Source organism: Oryza glaberrima, chromosome 11, assembly GCF_000147395.1.
Source record: "Oryza glaberrima chromosome 11, OglaRS2, whole genome shotgun sequence".
Lineage (NCBI taxonomy): Eukaryota > Viridiplantae > Streptophyta > Magnoliopsida > Poales > Poaceae > Oryza > Oryza glaberrima.
The window spans coordinates 15,276,423-15,295,254 of NC_068336.1; the positions used below are offsets into that span (position 1 = coordinate 15,276,423).

Here is an 18,832-nt window from a genome sequence, read left to right on the forward strand (position 1 = left end):
AAAAATTAATACTTATTTATTAGTTATTAAAGTTGCTTATGTGGCATATAAATATATTTGTCTTATACAACAAATCTATTGTATTACTATCAAAACACATATGCTACATAAAAAACTTTTAATAACTAATAAATAAATATTAACATTTATGTGATATCTAAAATTAAAATAGTCAGAAATAATATGGTGCATAACAAACTCGTAAATATAATACTCTCATCCAACAAATTTCTACACTCCAACAATGTACTCTATTAATTTATTATGTTTCTTCATAGCAAAGGGCAAAATGGACCTTTTCATAAAAATTTAACAGTCAACTAGCGAAAAGGGCGTGGAAGGGATCCAAACTAAAATTCAGGGGTATGTAAGGGAATGAGCAAAATTCAGGGGCATATAAAGGATTAGGTGAACTTTCATGGGTACATGGGGAATTTTCTCTTTATTTTTCACCTGCTACATTGCATAATACATCGGTTGGTTCACTGACCAACTTATTATCACCAGGACGATACCTATACCTAGCATGCAGGTATGTCCTCTTGTATGCCTCTAAAGACTAAGTAGGCCACACTCTCCACTAGGTTTGCGTGTCACCATTTCCCTCTGACATCACATCTTGACTAGTTTCTGCGCACATCAAATAGTAATAATATATGAGTATGTGAAACATACTCAGCGAGATTAGTACATAAATTTTTATATGCATATTTTTTTAAAGAAGAATATTACTGTCCATGGATATTAATTAACGGCCGAAAAATATATTAAAAAAACATTAAACATAGTAAGTGACTTAAATACACTCTACATAGGTATTAAAATAATCGTCATAATCTCGTTCCTTCAATCCATTTTTTCCAACTAGTGATAACCTCATCTGAGAATCACACCGCCGAATTCCCTACTTGTGTGATGCATTCCTTCTCTCACACTGATATCAGCTGACCCGATATCGTTGTTTCAGGTATCGGTCGTCTCAGGCTAAGTATCACAATCACGTTCCATGATTATGACGTTATTATTCTCACTGATAAAATCATCAATTTATTATTCGGGTGTTAATAATATTTACTGTTAGATTGTTAGTATCATCATGCCAATATATAATACAGGTAAACGAATTTAGTTAGAGATGATTAAGTAAAATAGTTGATGGGCACAGTCTTGCCTTGTATTCTGTTATTCTTCCTCTGCGTCCCACCTAATCAAATATATAGGTCTTGGGTATTAATTTATATTTATATTTGTCATGCAGGACATTAGCTACTGACATCAGCTACTAGCACCATAGATAGCTAGTTGATGTGACTATACTGGAGAAAGAAAACCAACTTGTAGTAGTATGTACTCCCTCCGTCCCAGAAAGAAGGGATTCCTGGAAGCCCAAGGTAGTTTTAGGACAAATAGCAAAAGTCTAAACTACCCTCAGAAAAAGTACACCCAATCATTAGCTACAAATAAAATAGTGCAAGTTGAATTAATATTACTACTGCTGTCACACATGCAGACATTAATAAAATGGTAGTAGTACTCCATACTCCTATTTCTGCTGCACACATGCAGACATTACCAACACACAGGCAGACATAGGGCGCCAGGTGCCAAAAAATTTGAATGAAGAGTTAAGCGCCACTTAATTGGCAGGAAGTAATACAAATTTAGCACACCCCACCACAACAAACCCTACAAGCTTCAAATCAAAAGTTTCCCTCCCACTTTATCACTTTATAACTCTGCAAAAACACAAGTTTCCCTCCCACTTTATCCCTTCATAACTCTGCAAAAACACATCCATGGCTTTAGATCTAAACTACTCCCTCTATCCCCCTAATATAAGGAATTTTGACATTTTGCTTGCACTGTTTGACCACTCGTCTTATTCAAAAAATTTGTGCAAATACAAAAAAATTTGTGCAAAGTTCTGCTTAAAGTACTTTGGAGAATGAAGTAAGTCACAAAAAAATAAATAATAATTCTAAAATTTTTTGAATAAGACAAATGGTCAAACAGTATAAGCAAAATGTCAAAATCCCTTATATTAAGGGACGGAGGGAGTAGAAAATATGCGCACCAAACGGCGCGCTTAATATCTAACCCGTTGGTTCATATGAGTGTGTTCGGGACTCACAATCCGCGCATGCAAAATGGAGCGACATATTTTCTTTTGATTAATTAAGTATTTATTATTTTTTTGAAAAATAAATTAATATAACTTTTTAAAGCAACTTTCGTATAATTTTTTTTTAAAAAAATACACCGTTTAGTAGTTTGAAAAGTGTGCGCGTGGAAAATGAGGGAGCGAGTTGGAAAAGTAGGGAAAAGAACATAGCCATATATTTATGTATAAAACATTAGATTTAGAAATATTGGTTTTTAGTATGTGAGCATGAAAAATAAGTTTAATGAAGGCTTATATAACTATCTGAAGTGAGCGCGCAGACAACTATTGTTTAATTTTGTACATTCAAAATTGCTATGAAACGTTTGGTCCAGCCCAAACTGACGGACGGACACTGGGACCTGTAGGTTCGTGATAATTGTAGAAGTGTGAATCGTGAGAGGCGAGATTAGAGAGATTTAGAAACCTGAATGGGCAACTTCTCCGTTAGCACCGTAAAATATCCTGATTTTCTTATTACATAAAATCGGAATTTATTTGCAAGATGAGGAAGGACACGTGGTCCAATCAGCTGGCTGGATCTCCAGCCAGCTTTAGAAGTATAGATATACCATTAGATGAGGGAGATGAACAGGCTGTACCTAATCTCAATGAAGCAATGGCTGAAGAAGCAGTAGTGGCTGATCAAGAGAATGACCAGCTTGGAGGTGATCTCCACAGAGGTGCCATCCATGTGCTTCCTTTTGATATCAACTTGTATGCATCTGACCATCAAGGAGAAATACATCCAGGTAACCTTGTAAACATGAATAGAAAACAATTGATCTTTGTAGATATGGCTTGCATAAATCACTCTAAAATCTTTACCATTTCTCTGTAAAAATGATCTATAACATGTGCATTGATGCAATTGCTATCTTCTTGGAACAAAATTGATCTTTGATAAGTTTGAGAAAACAATTACGACTTGATTTTTTTTCTTTGATATTTACCAACTCAATTCTGTCTTTGATATTTATACATGTATCTACCTACAACTAACCATGATATGCTAGATTCTACATGGATAATTTCCTTTACAGTACTGGTATTGAGCTAAATTGTTTGTAGCTCAAGCAACATCATCTTAATATAAAGTAGGAATAAACATGAGAAATCAGAAAGCAAGACCACTGTTTTCGTCTATTTGTAAAATCATGAACTGGAATAAAAAACAAACAACTTTTGTATCTTCCTTTCTAATGTCATAATTTCAGCTAGTACTATAAAAGAAAGTTAGATTGTACCTCCAATGTTGTGCGCAAAGAGCTCTGAACTTCAGCACGATATATGGAACCATGGACCAATATAGAATAATCTGCATGGAACCATGGATCAATATAGAATAATCTGCATGCAAAAATTATTGTTTTTGGACATGTGTTAACGGCTGTTAAGTACTGAATTAATGCCGTCAATACTTACATAAGACCATAAATATAAAACATCCAATATAGTGGTAGAGTTTATTTCTAACAATTCCCATGAGTGTTGCTGTATATTCCTATGCAGGTGACAAACTACCAAAGTTGAGAGAAAATATACATGAAGGTGGAGGAGAATCAAACTCGTATCCGAAGTTATGGAGTTTTGGACCCAGAAACCTAATTAAACACCTCCAAATGGACCAAACATTCATACCAATGGATTTAGGGGCCTAAAATGAGTGTCCAGGCCGAAAACCGAAGCGAACGGAGCCGTCCCAGGTTCGGCTGAACCCTGAGTACGGATGAACCCTCACGAAGGCCGTTGGCCCAGGCCCAAGTTGCGTTTGGTAGCAATCCGCTTACCAATGACGGTTATGGCCATTTTCACCGGTAAAAACCGTCATAACATGGACACTTGGCAACACAAGAGAGAAGATGCTCTTTGGATGCTTGAAGGATCTCCACTCTCTCAAGTCACCTCCACACTATAAATACCCCTCTCCTCCCTCATTCTCACACACACTAAAGCATGAGCTGAATTATAAGAGGCTCTAGTATACTTTATTGTATATTAGATTAGGGAGAGAGTAAGGTAGAAAAAATCGGAGGAATTACGGAGTTGTCGGTAATCTTCTCTTACTTTTGTATCTTGTTAATTACTCTGCTTTAATAGAAATATCATTCTGAGTAATTAAGATTTACTTAGTGAGAATTACTTTTTGGTTAGTTCCTAATTAGCGTACAGGATCATTGTTCATTATAGTTTATTAATTTATAGTGATTGCTTTAGTGTTTGATCGGCACTAGAGTATTATTAATTGCGTAGACGCGGTGTCTAGGTAATTAATTTCCAGTGGTTGCTGCATATCCCACAGTACGTTTGAGGTAGGTGTAGAGGTGGTGACAGCCCTCAAGAGAACTTAAGTCCTCCCTGTCCAGGTACGTAATAGAGCAACATCTGGGAACAGCGGGTTGCCAGTGCCTGAAGTATTGCGTTAGGATTAAAATTAAGCTTTCCCTAGACACTTTCTCATTAGGAAATCCTCTATACCCTCTGCCCACATTAGCTTTGTGTCCTTGGATGAACCTGACGATGAGTTGAACTCACACGTTCCCTATGGAAATCGATACTCTGGAATACTCCCAGGTGAAGTGCTACATCTGTATCTTCTGTGCGCTTGCGGATTCTATCTCTAACGTTAAGAAATACCAACAACATGGTACTCACATGGTATTTGTTATTGTAGATGATGCTGATGCCATGGATCAAGTTCTGCAAGTAAATGGAGGTCATAACCATAATGCCTTTCCTTTTGATCTCAACTTTGATGCCGATGAGGAAGACCTACAAATGCATCCAGGTAAACCCTTTCATGAATATCAGACTTACAAAAAAAATGATAAAATGTGGTTTTACCCAAAGGATCATTGAAGAATAATATTATTTATCTAAAACCATGTTTTTAATTAGTAGTAATATTATATCATGCCAACTACCTACAATAGTCCAGCCGTGTCATTGGTTGTATTAGTTGCAATAACAATTAAGGATTGTAAATTAGACATTTCAGCACATAGTATGTCACAAAGAATAAGGAGATTGACCAATAAATACATTGATATCTTGTATTTACATACAATTGTCATGTCAATTGGTTCACTACCACAGCAGTCGGAAAGAAAGCACATAAACTAAATTGTGTTAATGTCTCTCTGTCTCACTTAGATCTGATATGTATGGTTAAATCATATTACAAATAAAACCACGTGGTGAACCTAAAAAGTTATGCCATAATGTTGCAAGCATGTTGATCCATGACAATAAAATATTAAAATTCTGAATTGGTACATATGACTAACCGTATAATTGTTGTTGTAGACATGCAAGAGTATGGCGTGTATGCGGGTGATGTGGAAGTTGTTTTCGAACAAGAGGAGTTGGATGATTCAGATCAGGAAGATGAACAACAAAACAAAAATCTGACCAAAATACAAAGGCAACAAATATATGCAGCATTGGCTGGAAAAACTAACAATGGAACCCTAAGAAAAAATGCTACAACTGAAGTTGCAGCAATGTTTAATGTGAAAAGGGCTAGAGTGCAAGCTATTTGGTGAAGAGTGAAGCAATGTCGTGCCAAGGGAATACCAATCGATGTAAGGTCTAGGAAAAAAAAGAATTGTGGTCGCAAAAAGAATGAAATCAACCTGACAGATGTTGCTAATGTTCCCTTGCAACTAAGGAGCACTTTACGGTCATTTGCATCAGCCTCAGGTATACCAAAGAACACGCTGCACAGGATGTTGATAGAAGGGCTGCTAAGACGTCACTCAAACACACTAAAGCCATTGTTGAAGGAAGAGAATAAACAATCAAGGCTGCGGTGGTGTCTTTCCATGTTAAATTGGCATACTTTGCCAAATGAACCCAAGTTCATTGATATGCGAAACATTGTGGACATAGATGAAAAATGGTTCAATACAACTAAAAGGACAAGAACCATTTACATGGTCAATTGGGAGGATGATACATACAGACCTGTCCAAAACAAAAATTCTATTGATAAAGTGATGTTCTCGGCAGCAGTTGCTAGGTCTAGATACAATGAAGAAGGTATCTGCACTTTTGATGGCAAGATAGGCTTGTGGCCTTTCACCAGAAAGATACTATAACCTCTTCATATATGCATTTTTACTTAGTGATTTGATCTGAAAATTAATTATTTGATCTAAAAATTAATTGTTAATCTAACTTGATTATTGTACTACTTAGGAACCAGCTCAAAGGACAAGTCATAATAGATGAAGGGGGACTCTAGTCACCAAGACAATCAAGGTTGATCAAGATACCGTAAGGTCATTTCTGATTGCTAAAGTCCTACCTGCTATTATAGCAAGTTGGCCTCGAGAAGAAGCACACAACACTATATGGATTCAGCAGGATAATGCTCCCTCTCATGTCCCAGTGGATGATACTCAATTTGCCTATGCAATTTCCCAAACAGGGTTTGACATTCAACTCATGCATCAACCTCCTAATTCCCCATATATGAATGCACTAGATCTTGGGTTTTTTGCGTCTCTACAATCATTAACATATAGAAGGATATCCAAGAATATGGATGACCTAATAGATAATGTTGAGCAGTAATTTCAGGTCTATGATGACAAGCTAAATAGGGTGTTTCTAACATTGCAGTCTTGCTTGTTAGAGGTTATGAAAGCTGATGGTGGAAATGGAGACAAGATTCCTCATATGGGTAAAGAGAGGCTAGAGCGTCTAGACATTCTCCCCAATACACTTAGTTGTGGTTTTGAGCTATATGATAAGGTAAGAACAACATTAGCCAACCAAGTGCAATAAATCATGCAATATGGGAAAGCACTATCATGGTTTCAGCTTTTGGTTAAATGTCAGGTTGTATATGTGATAAGTTAAGATCAGTGTTACGCAAGTAATTTAAGCACTTCAACTATGTTAGGCCATCATTCATAACCACCAAACCAGCACAAAAGCAACACATAATTTTAAGCATTCATCTAAATTTTGTATTCTTAAAACATTCCAGAAAATTCTTTACCGATTTTTCCAAGGCATCTTGGTCTTGCATGAGTTCTTCTAGGCCTCTATCATCGTATGGATCTTGCGCATATCCCCCAATGACCATGCCAACATCATTGTCGCTATCCTTCATCTCCTCGCTGCTCCCCTCCTCGCTGATCACATCCTTAGCTTTTCCACTCATATCCTCAATGTTGATTTGCCCGACGAGTGCCTTCTCGAAGAGGGGCTTGTGGTCGCTATCGTCTTCTAATATTGTCCTGGAAAGGATAAAACACAATACCAATACAAGATGGGATCAGTTGTTAGAGACTTGAACCTCCAACATATAAATAAAGTATTTCGATTTGTGATGTAAAGGTGAATCTATCACCGAATCAAACTAAAATGTATTTTGATTCCATTATATAATGATGCAACATGTGAACAATCAATGTCTAAAATGAAGTAAAGACCAAAGGGACTGATCATGGCAATGATATCTAAAAATCAGAGTACATCAGTGTATATATATATATGTGTGCCCTAGTTAAGGGATCAAAACCAGTGACTTATCAAAAAAGAGTTGCGCCAAATAAATGTTAAGCATCCATGCTATTTCTCATACAAAAACAGCAAGATTATCTAGTTAATTTAATTGGCTATGAATGGCAATATATGAAAATGCTACTCCTAACTATTCGTGGGTGCAGTTGGACTGTTGGAGCAAGCTGAAGCTGTTCAGGGCAAGGTTTCAGAACTCCTTACTGATTATTCTACTCTTAGTGTTACTAGTAGTTTTAAAATAAACAGGTCAAGCAAGCAACAGCCGCTAGCTAGTTAGCTGAAGCCAGCAGGGGTCCCAAATTAATCATGTCATGCCATGCACGAGGGAACAAAACAAGTGTGACAAGTGTGACACTAGTATACTCCTGTAAATTAGTTTCAGCTCAACTGAAAAGGAGAGGGGAACATGGTGTAGTGACCTACAAAAATGAGGGATGGAGTGAACCCAAAGACCGCCCATAGGCCACAACTTAACTAATATTTGTGGACATAGAGAGTATTATGGATTATCGAGGGTAAGCTTTGTAAGTTACAATCTTCCCATGAATTCTTTGCCTATAATCAGTCCCTTTTTTAGAAAAAAGAAACTTATCAATCTTCTAATATTTTTTCAGAGACCTTTCTAATATTTAAATCCACCTACTTTCTACTTTCTTAATACTTTCTAATATTCAATTATCTCAAGAAATTGGTAGAAACTCAACATATATAATTAATCATCCACCGGAAACATAGATTGGTTTGAACATATATAATTAATCCCATATTAACATTGCAGGAGATTATATATGCTCATAATTATATGCAAGATAATACAATATTTGATGGAACATTAAAGTTGAAATAACTACTATAAAGAAAGCATGCCAACCGGCACGCTAATGTTATAGTACTTGCTATACCTAATAGTTATTTTCATACAAAAAATTAGGTATGCAACCACACCCCGTGCATCTGTGCTACATCCACCATTGAAAGCAGTTTTCAATGCCATTCAAATGTCACACCTGGAGTTTTCCCTTCCCTTAGGTTTCAAATCACTAATAAATAGCTTCAAGAATTTGCTTTGGTTAACCAGGAGAAAACCCCAGTTAACAATGCATTTAATAATCAGAATTATCAGGGAGAATTTTTTTTCGAATTCTCTTTGCTCTAAAAATCATTAACAGGACTTAAAGAGTAAATATCAGATCACCGGAGGCAATGTTGCTAAGTTAAAAGTGTCAAGTTAATCTTCTTCTTTTTCCTTTGGTCGTGAATTGTGCCCAATTCACTCCTCCTCTTAGTCAGCGGTTCATTTTGCATGACGAACCGTATCCGTGTCAGTTCGCGGGACCGTTTCCTTTCCTTTCCTAGAACGGCACCGCCTTGTTTTTCCTTGTTGGGAAAGTCCTAGTCCCCTCCTTTTTCCTTTTTCCCTCCCCCTCTCCCACGCGCGCGCCTCCCCTCTCCCCCTTTGAGTCGGACTCCCTCCCCTCCCTCCTAGTCCTACTCCCTCTAGGACTCCTCCTTTCCTAATCCAGTCCTCCCCTATATAAGTCTTCCTCCCTAGTTTTTATTTCGTGTTTTCCCGAGTCCTAGCTGCAAGCCGCCGCTGCCCACTGCCTAACCGCGAGCCGCCGCCACCGCTTGCTGCCACCGCCGTCGTTAGCCGCCATTGCGTCGTCGGTACTCCGTTCTCCTTTATTTTGGATGTATTTGGTGCAGCATTCATCAATTCATCTATCTAATTCCTTCCGTTCAATCTTTTCTAGCGTCGTCGTCGTCTATCCCGAGCTCGCCGCCGGAACAGCCGCCGCCGCCGTCGTCCTCCCTCCGCTCGCCGTTCTTTTCCGGTGAGGTTCTCCGTCCTTTTAGGGCTAAGTTTTCTTGTCCCTAGAGTTTCTGCCGTAGCCCTAGCCCTAGAGCCGAGTCGTCATGCCGCCGCTGTCGCCGCTACCGCGCCTTGCCGACCCGCCGCTGCCACGCGCCTAGCAAAGCCACCGCCGCCGCCACGTGCCGCCGAGCCGAGCCGCCCTAGCACTACCGTGTCGCAGCTGTGTGCCGCTAAAACCTAGCCACCGCTTTAGCCCATTGCTCGGTAGTTGAGTTGTCTAGCCGTAGGTGCAACCCTAGGTTCCTACGGGCCAATCGTTTGCCGTACCGGGGCTTTACCGTGAATCGTGTCTATCCCGCAGGTTTAGCCACAGTCGTTGTTGAGTCGTTCGCTCGTTCGTACGAACGAGGAGTTCTCCTGTGGTTCGTTCGTTCGTCCGTCCCGAGTCAATTAGGGTTCAGAGCCACCGGTTCCATTCGCTGGTTTCGGTTGATCATTTGGGTGATCCCGTGTCACGTTAAATTGACTCGTTGGGTCGGTATCTCGTGAGGCTCGCTTGCCAGTCAATCTATCCTTTGATTCTATGTTCTTTTGGGCTTAAATCCCTGTCAATTGACTAAGGTCTTTATGTTAATACTCCCTCCATCTACTTTTGATAGTCATATTTCATCTTGGCATACAGACCAAGGATAAGTAATTCTACTTATCATCCATTTAAACATGCTACTAGTCATTCCTCGTAAACAAGCGATTCATTAATATTTACATTTCTCGATGCCGATGTAGCCAATCTTGTGTGGAAGAATGGAGAGTCACGCATTAAATCCGAGAAAGTCATTAAGATGATAGGTTGTTGGATTGAAATATGTTTATCAAAAATAAATTTTTCAGATTTGGAAATATGACTATTAAAAGTAGATGGAGGGAGTAGTAAAAGACACAAAGCACATTGTAATATTCATAACTAAATAATCTGAGCTCCGTTTTAACCCATTCTAATTGCAGTAAATTCGTTAAAATGTCAAGAATCCATTAAAATTGGTTTCTTTTCCTGTTTCGGTATCTTTTTAGCTTCTATTTATTGTGTTCCTTTTTTGTCGTTTAGACTCTGGCAGTTCCGACGCTCCAGTTTATTTTGAAGTGGTCGCGAGGTCCCGTCAGCTGAAGAGCAAGGCAATTCATACATATATCATTGATTATATTGAGCCTATTTGCAAAAACCCATGCTTTTCTCTCAAAATTGCATTACTTTTGTAATGTCATGTGGGATGGTTTTACCCATACTTAGCCTTTGTTACCCTGAGTCATTGATAGCTTGGGTTAATAATTTGACAAGATGATTGGTCTAGGATTGCTTAGCCATGCTTAGATCAACTATCTCACATTGGGATTCACTATAATATAGTCCTTAATTTGCAGTTGCTATGCCTTCTTGGCATATGGTTAATTAATTAAAATATGCTTTACTTGGTGGGTCGTGGGCACATGCATGGTTTCCTTTGGTGGTCGTGCCCAAGATAATTAAGGACCGGTTCTCGAGAATCCCTGGAAGATATACTCGTACTAACCACAAGCCAGATGGGCTCCAGGCTGAATCTTAAGTATAATCTTTTCTAGCTAGCGCACCATTGGCAAGGGTAAGCGTGATGGAGTATGGATGGACCGGGAGGCGGTCTATGCTGCTTCCGATTTACCTAGGCACGAGCGGGGGCTGCCTGCTCCTGGATTTTGGCGTGGGGGAGAAACCGGAGGTGCGTGTGCTAGTTAGGGGTGGTTATATGGAGGGTTTTTTCACGATTTCCCCCTTTGCAGTATCGTGGCAGTACTTTGGGGCATGTTTTCATGTGTGGAATCGTGTCTTGTGGGTAAAGTTGTACACCTCTTATCAGAGTAAAACTATTCGAATAGCCGTGTCCGCGGTTATTGGGCTGTCAACCAACTCACCGTGATTAGTCTCACCTTAATAATTTGCCTTAATGAACTGGTGTAGTTCATGTGGTTTTGGTTTGGGCCTGTCGCAACGTGGTTTAGCGTTGGACAATGATGATGTTAATACTACTTAATTATCTACTGTTTTACTACTTTCAACATATGATTTACAAATGCTGCTTTTACTGCAAAATATCATGAGCCAATCCTTTGTTTACCCTTGCGTCATACCTTCCCCTAGGTATTACTTGTTAAATACGGTGGTTGTACTCAGTCTTACTTCTTTTTTCCAATCCCCCCGAAGCAGAAGTTGGTTCAGATGGTGAGTTCTATGAAGATTAGGCTTGTGCCAGCCGTCAAGAGTTTGCCTGGGGAGTTATGGAGGAAGCTTCGCATTGCTGTGAATATTAAGTCTAGTTCTTTAGTTTTTCCGCTGCATATGAGTTTTATTTTGTTATTTTTGTAAGACGTGGAACTGTATAAATTGTCATCTGTGTACTCTGGTTGATGCCTGGACAGAGGTTAAATGCACAGATAGCCGGTGATTCGGGTTGTCGAATCCCTGGGCGTGACATCAAAGCAGTTTTCATTGCATGAGAAGAACGTATTGGTGGCAGGGAGATGAAGCGGGAGATACCTTTGGTAGCAGGATGGATTTTCTACCTCATCACCGCCAATGTCCACAGCTCTTGGCGCCGGAATTAGAAAAGGTGGTCGGTAAGCCACCTTCTCCACTGTTGTCCCCACCTGCATCAGATCCGCGGGCGCCGCCACCTCCTTGTGCATCACATCCACCGCCTTGCATACCTCCAATGCCTTTGCCACACCCGAACCGCTTCCATCCCCCGCCGTCGCCACCACCTTGCAAAGCTCCGATACCGCTGCCACATTCGAGCCGCCTCCTGCCGTAGCCTCTTGAATAAGAGCCGCAAGACGGCATGCCTCCTCTGCCTTGGCTCGCGTATCTTTAATCAAAACCATAATTTTTTCTGCCGCTTCCATGAATGCCGCTACCGAGCCGAATCTTTCCACCGGAACCGCCTCCTTTATCGGATCTAAACCCTCGCAACTGTCTGCCACCACATCCGAGCGGCCGCATCCTGGTGAACGCAGAACATCGAAGGGAGAAGCGGGAGCGAGGGGAAGCGGCGTGGAGCGGGGAGGGGTGTGCGGGGAGGATCGGGAGGGAGGTGCGGGGAGGATCGGGAGGGAGGGAAGCTTGCGGCTTCGATTTGGCATATGGAGGTGCGAAGGGGAAAGATCTGGGAATGAGAGAGAAACGAGAGGAGTACGCAAGAGAGAGAGGCGGCAATTCTGGGAAGGGGAAGAGATAATGTTTCTGTGGTGTGAGAGGAGAGAGAGGTCGCCGCCCTCAGTAGTATGGCCCACAGATAGATGCGATAGATAAAATATCTGGTTTTTTGGGCTGGAATCGCTTCTTTGTGGGACAAATCCTCCCCGCCAGAAATTGCCTTATTCTGGAACGGAGGGGGTAGATGCTTGCATGTATCTAATCTAGCAGTGCTGCATGGGCGCAGTACTGCATGCATGCAGCATGTAGTACAGCTGCTTGCTAGTAACTCCTAGTCTCTATACTAGCCACTAGAAGTACTAACCTTTCACACTAATATATCTATCTCCTGCTGCATTTAGTACACAAGTTCATAAAAGCACCCTATTTCTATAAAAAAAATATGGTAAATGTAGCAGCTTACTAGTACCATAAGAAATTTTGCTGATCTAGCTAACTTATTACTAGCTACTTGCTAGGTCTGAACACTATTAAAATGTAACAATACACTTACCTCCTTGATCTGTGCAGCCCTGTTCTCACGCTGGCTTCTATGGTGTGAGTAGTATTCCTAGGTTTTCGTAGGCTTTTATAGCAACAGCTTTCTTCGGACCGAATGAGACACCTGCCTTGTTTATGAGAGGAATGGATAGCTTTCACCTGCTGGACATTTATTTGTTTTTTTTTACTGGTCACTACGTTCCTATCCACTGGTGCATGTCTATCCTATTCCCTTTGGTCAGTAAAATATACTGCCCTCCCCCATTCTCTTTCTTTCTCTATCTTTCTCTAAGCTTAACACACTTTAAGTTCACAAAATTATTATTATTATTATTATTATTATTATTATTATTATTATTATTATTATTATTATTATTATTATTATTATTAGCAGCAGCAGCACTACAGGCTTCCCTCCTTTAGAAATTTCATCCTCGAAATTATTATACCTTGGTGATGGAAAAACTGAGGCTAGTTTTTTCTAGAGATCATCTTCCTTCTCCCATGTGGCCTCATCCATGGTGTGATGACTCCATTGTACCTTTAAAAATCTAATTGTTTGGTTCCTTGTTTTTAGATCTTTAATATCCAAGATACAAACAGGATATTCCTGATATGTCAAATCGTTATACAACTCAGCCATAGGAATTTCAACTTGATCACTTGGCCTCCGAAGGCATTTACGAAGCACGGAGATGTGGAATACATCATGTACCCCGGTGAAAGCATCTGGTAGCTTTAGCATGTAAGGCACTTCTCCTATTTGCTTGACAATTGTAAATGGTCCAACATATCTGGGACTTATTTTTTTTCCAAGTCCGAATCGCTTAATTCCCTTTATAGGTGATACTTTTAAATATACCCAGTCACCTATATCAAAGTTAAGATCCCTTCTCCTATTATCTGCATAACTTTTTTTGTCTATTTTGAGCTGTTTGCAGTCGTTCCCGTATCAGTCGTATTGTTTCTTCTGTCTGTTGTATTATATCCGGTCCTAACAATTTTCTTTCTCCTACTTCGTTCCAGCAAACAGGTGTTCTGCATTTCCTTCCATATAAGGCTTCATACGGAGCCATTTGTATACTAGATTGATAACTATTGATATATGCAAATTCTGCTAATGGCATAAATTCTTTCCATGATCCTTTAAATTCTAGGATGCAAGATCGTAAAATATTTTCAATTATTTGATTCACCCTTTCAGTTTGTCCATCGGTTTGGGGGTGATACGCTGCGCTGAAATCTAATGTTGTTCCCACGGGCTTGTGTAGTCTTTTCTAGAAATTGGACAGAACCTGTGTATCTCTGTCTGACACAATCCTTCTTGGAACACCATGTAAAGATACTATTTCTTTGACATATAGTTTAGCTAACCTTTCCAAAGAAAATTTGCTTTTAACGGGTATGAAATGAGCAGATTTTGTTAGCCGATCCACTATTACCCAGATACTATCATTTCCTGGAGGTGTGGTAGGTAATCCTTGAACAAAGTCCATACTGATTTCTTCCCATTTCCATAGTGGAATACTTAAGGGTTGTAACAGTCCTGCCGGCCTTTGATGTTCAACTTTTACGCATTGGCAGATATCACATTCTGCAATGAATTTTGCAATTTCTATTTTCATGATACATTTTGGTACTTCTTGGATGTATGGTATAGGGAGAGAAATGTGATTCTTCCAATATTCTCTGTTTTAAATCAGGGTCGTTAGGCACACACAATCTATTTTGAAACATATAGCACCATTATGATCAATTCGAAATTCAGACACCTTCCCTTCTTCAATATTTTTCTTTGCCTTTTGCAATTCACTGTCGTCTCTTTGTTTCTCTAGAATATTATCTTCTAAAGTAGGCTTTATTTGAAGCATGGGTAATAATATTCTGGGTTCATGGATCTTTAATTCCACATCCAATCTTTCCAAGTCTCTAAGTATATGTTGATCCTGTGTGATCTGAATAGCCATATTACAAAGAGCTTTTCGACTTAGAGCATCTTCCACAATGTTGGCTTTCAGAGGGTGATAATGAATATTCAAATCATAATCTTTCAATAATTCTAACCATCCCCTTTATCTCATATTCAATTCCTTCTGAGTAAATATGTACTTTAAACTTTTGTGGTCAGTAAATATTTCACAATGCTCACCATATAGGTAATGTCTCCAGATTTTTAAGGCAAAAATAACAGCAGCTAATTCCATATCATGGGTAGGATAATTTTGCTCGTATGGCTTTAATTGACGCGAAGCATAGGCAATTACCTTACCTTTTTGCATGAGAACACAACCTAATCCAATTTTTGAAGCATCACAGTAAATAGTAAATTCTTCTCCCATTATAGGCAAGGCAAGAATAGTAAATTCTTCGCAATTCTGAGTCCACTCATATTTTACTCCCTTTTGTGTCAACCGGGTTAGAGGAGATGCATTTCTAGCGAAGTTACTAATAAATCGACGGTAATATCCTGCCAACCCAAGAAAACTTCGTATCTCGGTTACCGATGAGGGCCTTTTCCACTCTGAGACGGTTTTGACCTTTTCAGGGTCCACTGATATATCTTCACCCGAAATAACATGACCAAGGAAAGATACTTTATCCATCCAGAAATCGCATTTCTTTAATTTGGCAAATAGTTTATGATCTCGCAATGTCTTGTAGTACTATTCTCAAATGATTTGCATGATCTTCCTTAGTCTTGGAATATATCAAAATATCATCTATATATAAATACCACTACAAATTAATCAAGATAAGGCTTGAATTTACGATTCATTAAATCCATAAAAGCTGCCGGTGCATTAGTCAAACCAAATGGCATTACTAGATATTCATAGTGTCCATAGCATGCACGGAAAGCAGTCTTGGGTATATCACTAGGTTTAATCTTTAGTTGATGGTAGCCTAATTGAAGATCAATTTTTGAGAAAACCCGAGCTCCTTGTAGTTGATCAAATAGATCGTCTATCCTTGGTAAAGGATATTTGTTTTTGATAGTCACCTTATTCAGTTCTCGGTAATCCGTGCATAATCGCATAGTTCCATCCTTTTTCTTGACAAATAGAACAGGAACACCCCACGGGGAGACACTAGGACGAATGAATCCTTTATCTTCTAATTCTTTTAATTGTACATTTAGTTCCTTTAGCTCAACAGGGGCCATTATGTAGGGTGCCTAATAAATCGGAGTAGTTCCTGGTCCTATTTCAATACCAAATTCAATCTCTCGATCTAGTGGTAATCCTGGTAATTCAGCTGGAAAAACTGGAAACTCATTCACAATTGGCATTCCTTCCCAACTTGCTTCCTTTCTCATGATTTCTGCCACTAAAGGTCTTGGTAAATTGTTTTAATCTCCATGGTAAGTAATTTGGTTTTGATCCCATGGTTTAAGTGTAATTTGTTTTTCATGGCAATCAATATTTGCTTTGTTCTTACATAACCAATCCATACCAAGTATAATATCAAAATCATGCATATCCAAGGGTATGAGGTCAGCAGTTAATTCCCATCCATCAATAGTAATTGGACGCAATTTGCAAATTAAATTAGTTATTTGGCTATCCAAAGGAGTTTCTATGCAAATCCTTTCTTTTAGTTGACTAGTAGGGATGGTGTATTTTCTCACGAAGTTGGTGGAGATAAACGAATGTGTTGCGCCAGAATCAAATAAAACTTTACCAGGATAAGAGCACACTAAGACATTACCTGTAACCACGGTGTTGGATTCTTCGGTTGTGCTCTTAGTTAAGTTGTATACCCCAAGCGCGATTCCCACCTTGTGAATTATTCGACCGTATTCCTCATGTAGTATTAGTATTTGCAGGTGGCTTTCCTTGATTTGGCCCATTATTATTTGCTGAAGATGGTCCAGGTAAATAAAGCGACGGTACTGAAGTCAATACTTTAGTACTTGGCTGAGTAGTTCAATTAACTCGATTTTTACCCTTCTGTAACAGAGGACAAAGGTACCTAGTATGTCCTGCTTCTCCACACTCAAAGCACCTTCCCCACCGATTAGGACAAATTGATGGAACATGGCTACCTTGGCATATTGGACATTTTCTGTCTTGATTTTCTAAAGATTCCCTCTGCATTTGTCCAGAGTAGTTTCCACGGAATCTTCCCTGGTTTTGTTGATTATTTGTCTTGAATTTCTTTTGGGGTTGTCCGTGTTCTATTCTTTGTTCATGATACCCCTTCTCAAGAAGTTGTGCTTTACTTACTACCTCCCTGAATATGGTTAATTCAAAGGCTTCGACGCGCCTTTTGAGAGGTTGGCGTAATCCACTTTCAAATCGTCGAGCTTTAGAGCCGTCCGTTTGTACAAATTCAGGAGCAAATCTTGCAAGTCTCGAAAATTCTATTTCATATTCTACTACAGATTTATTACCTTTCTTAAGCTCTAGAAATTCCTTCTTCATTCTCTTCACACTTTCTGGAAAATATTTCTTGTAAAAAGCTTCTTTGAATAATTCCCATGTAATAGAGATACGTTCCGAATATGACTTTTTGTGAGCATCCCACCATTCAAAAGCACTAGACTGAAGCATATAGGTAGCATATGTAATCTTTTCTTTATCTGTACAACCCATAGCTTCAAATGCCTTTTCCATTGCTACTATCCAAACTTCCGCTTCAAGTGGATTGGCAATTCCTGAAAGGAAAAAGTATGAATTACCCCCTGAACTATTGCGAGAGTATGAATTACCCCCCCCCCCCCAAAAAAAACCACAAAACCAGACATATTAAACCTCAAACTATTGAAATCGGATTACCCCCCTGATTCAATCCGGAGCGGTTTGGTCCTACGTGGCATACACGTGGCACCGCCGTGGAAATCCAATCAGCAATATTAGGTGGTCCCACATGTCATGATCATGTATTTCTTCCACTTTCCCCTCTCTTCATCTCCTCCAGGCCAAATAGAAAGCGGCGCGGTGGTGGCGCTCTCCAGGGCGGCCGGGGGAAGCGGCGGCGGTGGCGTCCAGGGCGGCTGCGGAAGCGACGGCGGCGTCCAGGGTGGGCTAGGGAAGCGGCGGCTTCCAGGGCAAGCTGGGGAAGTGGCGGCGGTGGCGGCGACGGCGGCGTCTAGGGCGGGCTGGGGAAGCGGCGGCGTCCAGGGCAGGCGGGGAAGCGGCGGCGATGACGGCGCCCTCCAGGTCGAACGGGGGTGGTGGCGGGGAAGTGACGGTGGCGACGGCGCCCTCTAGGGCAGGTAGGGGAAGCAGTGGCGGCGGGTGTGGCGGGAGCGCTCGTGCGGCGGGCGCGGCGGGAGCGGGAGCGGGCGCTTGTGCTCCTCCTCCGTGGTGCCAGAGATGGAGCGGGCGCTCGTGAGCGGGTCGGCCGCCGCTGCGAGCTCGCCGTGGAGGCGGCGAGAATCGAGTTCGACGGCGAGCTCCACGGAGATGGAGAGAAGAAGGGAAGGGGCAAAGAGGAGGGGGAGAAGAGGAGGGTTGGGCAGACAGTGGGCCCCACCATATTTATTTGTTGTGGCTGACAAGTGGGTCCTATATATTTTTCTTTTGTTTTGGCTGACCAGACTGCCACGTGTGCATCCACGTAGGACCGAAACCACCCTAGATCGATCTAGGGGGGT

The 18,832-nt window shown here is 40.4% G+C and overlaps 1 protein-coding gene across 3 annotated transcripts; it reads right to left on the bottom strand.

The window, feature by feature from the left end:
- Positions 1–366: 366 nt before the first annotated feature.
- On the bottom strand, positions 367–17,884 carry LOC127755256 (uncharacterized). Of its 3 annotated transcripts, XM_052280913.1 has the most exons (6): positions 12,079–12,422; positions 7,170–7,410; positions 4,817–4,933; positions 3,409–3,479; positions 2,764–2,886; positions 1,312–1,378 (listed from the first exon to the last, which is right to left on the bottom strand). In XM_052280913.1, exons 1-6 carry the CDS (start codon positions 12,420–12,422, stop codon positions 1,312–1,314), a joined length of 963 nt encoding a protein of 320 aa, XP_052136873.1. The 3 variants fall into 3 exon arrangements, 1 of the variants encoding a protein (XP_052136873.1); XR_008012982.1 differs by lacking the exons at positions 1,312–1,378; positions 3,409–3,479; positions 4,817–4,933; positions 7,170–7,410; positions 12,079–12,422 and adding an exon at positions 367–630 and having other exon boundaries at positions 2,764–2,854; XR_008012981.1 differs by lacking the exons at positions 1,312–1,378; positions 2,764–2,886; positions 3,409–3,479; positions 4,817–4,933; positions 12,079–12,422 and adding an exon at positions 16,942–17,884 and having other exon boundaries at positions 7,328–7,410.
- Between the last annotated feature and the right edge of the window lie 948 nt (positions 17,885–18,832).

Coding starts and splice junctions, on each gene's coding strand:
- LOC127755256 (XM_052280913.1), bottom strand. CDS start 12,422: ATGGTTTTGATTAAAGATACGCGAGCCAAGGCAGAGGAGGCATGCCGT. Junction 4,934..7,169: donor AAGATGCCTTGGAAAAATCG/GTAAAGAATTTT, acceptor ATGCATTTGTAG/GTCTTCCTCATCGGCATCAA. Junction 2,887..3,408: donor CTTTGCGCACAACATTGGAG/GTACAATCTAAC, acceptor CTTGATGGTCAG/ATGCATACAAGTTGATATCA.